This window comes from Entamoeba histolytica, genomic scaffold (assembly GCF_000208925.1).
Source record: "Entamoeba histolytica HM-1:IMSS scf_1104750518443 genomic scaffold, whole genome shotgun sequence".
In the NCBI taxonomy this organism is placed as follows: Eukaryota; Evosea; order Mastigamoebida; family Endamoebidae; genus Entamoeba; species Entamoeba histolytica.
The window spans coordinates 27,986-30,800 of NW_001914876.1; the positions used below are offsets into that span (position 1 = coordinate 27,986).

A 2,815-nucleotide genomic window follows, 5' to 3' on the forward strand; every position below is an offset into this window, starting at 1 on the left:
TAAGTTTTTTTTTTTTTTTTAATGAGACAATCTGTTTATAACAAAAAAAAATTACAAACTATTTTGTGGAGAAAAGAGTTGTAGATTCTTTGAAGATGGATAACAAGGTTCTGTAAAGTGGAGGTACTTCTTTTTATCCACTAAAACAAATTATTACCTAAAAATTAATTAAAATAATAACAAACAAACTGAATAATTCTGGTTGTTTAGAAATTAATAAATCTTTCCCTTCTCTTCCAGAAGTATTAATTGTTCTCACCACCATATTAGTATGATGTTGAACATAGATGGTATAAAGATGAAACTGTCTGGAATACACTTTGTAACTATGACCTGTTCTTCTAAATACTCAATTACCATTAATCTTTACATTAAATACTAACGAAATATAACAAACCGAATAATTCCTATCAATTCATTTCTTGAATTATAAATATGAATCATTGTATTAAATCCAAAACAATAATCAGTGTGATACGTTTCTTGTCCAACTTCATCAATCATTACATAACAAGTCCATCCAATCCCAAGTTCAATTAATTTATATAAGTGATATTGTTTTTTATCCATCTTTTTTGTAGAAGAAAATGAAAGACTTCCCGAAGGATATATTCTTGTTGAAGAACACAACATATACCTTTTAATTGCATTGTCGTTCAATAGAGAGTTAAATTATATGAATGTTATCACTTTCATTGGATGACTTTCTTATCAGATTCCGTTTAATCTTTTTTTTTAATTATCGTTTTGATATGTTTTTATAAGTCTGTCTATTCTCTAGTTCAAATAAAATTTGATAGTACTAACAATTCATGTCTTCATTTAGTCTTATATTGATTCTAATAATATGAATAAACGAAATACACTGTATTAATTCTTGTTTGTATTGTGTCTTGTATGTCAACACTAACTTGTTTTTTTTTGTAAATGACATATAGTGTGCTTCGTGAAAATGAAGGTCATTTAGTATTGAAACTTGGTCAAACTACACTCTCTTAATAATTAAATAAATTATTTATTTTAACCAATTGTAATGAATGATTTATGCCATAATTACTCACATGTATTATTCAACAAAAGCTATATTTTGTATTAAATAAATAAATATTACATTGAATAGTATATAGATAAACAACTAACTTAAAAAAACTTCATTTCTTCAAAATAAACAACACCCTTTCTCCTTTTTAGGCTTTTCTATTGTCCAGATTTCTTCTTTTATAGAATATTTATATTCAACTACATTTCTTGTTATTATATCAAAGATTTGATTAATGTTTTCATTTGTTTTAGCACTGCATTCAAGAAATGGACATTTGACACTATCTGCATATTCTATACCGTCTTCTTTCGTTACCTGTCTTTCATTTTCTAAGTCACATTTATTTCCAACTATAATAATTGGAATTCCTTCATTCTCATCTTTGTCTTTAACTCGATAAATCTCTTCATAAATTCCTTTCATTTCTTCAAATGATTCTCTTGATGTTATTGAATATATTAATATAACCCCATCGCTCTGCTTTATGTATAAGTCTCTCAATACAAGGAATGGCTGTGTATAACCAAGTGTAAATAGTAAATAAGAATAAGTGTAATACTCTTTTAACCCATTTCATTGTAGTGTAAAAAAGTACAACTTACCTCAGAATGACGAATGTTTGGAAAGTTAGAATTTTGTTGTTGTTTTTTAGTTATATCTCCAGAAAAAAATAGATATATACACATTATAATGGTGTGTATATTCTGACATTCATTTTTTAATTAGTTTAGAATCACAATAACATTCCTTACCTTAACGTCTCTTTTAATTGTATTTAATGTGAGTTTTTTTTTAATTTCTATGCCTCTTAGAGTTGGAATCTTCTTCTTATAGCCAGTTTCTTTTTTAACCATACTTTAACTTCAGATTAGCATCAACTAGTCAATTATTTACACTTTTGTTATAACAGACAAAGAACTTTTTGTATTATTCACTTTATATTTAAATAATTGACAATTATTCATTTGTCTTGTGTAAAAAAAAAATAAATAAATGTTTTTATCTCCTTGTTTAATGAAATAAATTCACACAAAAATAAATGTGTTATTCCAACAATAAGGGAAATTCTGGTTTAATGTACTTTAAAACAATGTTTTTTTTGTGGTGTGTTTGAATAAATTAATATTGTTAAATAAGAAGAAAAGGCATATAAGAAATATTTAAAACTAAACATAACTTTACCAAATAAGAAAGAAGGAAATAAAATGAACTGATAATTGTAGTAAATTTTTGTTGATTAAAAAGACAATGGAAGTGTGCAAAAGAAAAGTTGAAAATTATGGACAAGGAAAAATCTTATCGTATTGTGTCAGTGATGATTATAATAGGATTTATATATTAAACAATGCACAACCACATGAAGTATATGAAATCAGTTGTGAAGACCGAATAGAAGAAGGAACAAAAATCCCCGAGTCTGGAAGGTTTGATGAGATTAAATCTGGAGCGTTTGCAAGTTGTTGTTTAATATGTAAAATCCGATGTGAGTGTGAATCAACTAATCATCAGTTATGTTGGTATGATAACACATTATATATACTATCAATTGTACAAGGGACAATCATTATTATTAATGGACATATGTCATATAGAATCAAAGTACCTTCTATTGATGGTACAGGAGAAATAACAATTATTAAGAATGATGTTTTTATTCAAGCACAGTCACATATACTTGTTAAAACAACCTTAGCTAATATTAAAGAAAGTATCATTAATAACAAAGATTTTGATTATACCGAAATTGATTTTAAACATGATATTGTTGGACTT

The 2,815-nt window shown here is 25.9% G+C and overlaps 2 protein-coding genes across 2 annotated transcripts; both read right to left on the reverse strand.

Annotated features, from left to right (window-relative positions):
* Positions 1-133: 133 nt before the first annotated feature.
* EHI_141550 (uncharacterized protein) lies at positions 134-570 on the reverse strand (the record flags this gene model as incomplete). Its single annotated transcript, XM_001913450.1, has 3 exons — positions 134-140; positions 186-341; positions 398-570. 3 exons carry the CDS (start codon positions 568-570, stop codon positions 134-136), a joined length of 336 nt encoding a protein of 111 aa, XP_001913485.1.
* Positions 571-1,159: 589 nt separating this feature from the next.
* EHI_141560 (Ras family protein) lies at positions 1,160-1,465 on the reverse strand (the record flags this gene model as incomplete). Its single annotated transcript, XM_649530.1, has 1 exon — positions 1,160-1,465. The coding sequence occupies one exon, from the start codon at positions 1,463-1,465 to the stop codon at positions 1,160-1,162; it is 306 nt and encodes a 101-aa protein (XP_654622.1).
* Between the last annotated feature and the right edge of the window lie 1,350 nt (positions 1,466-2,815).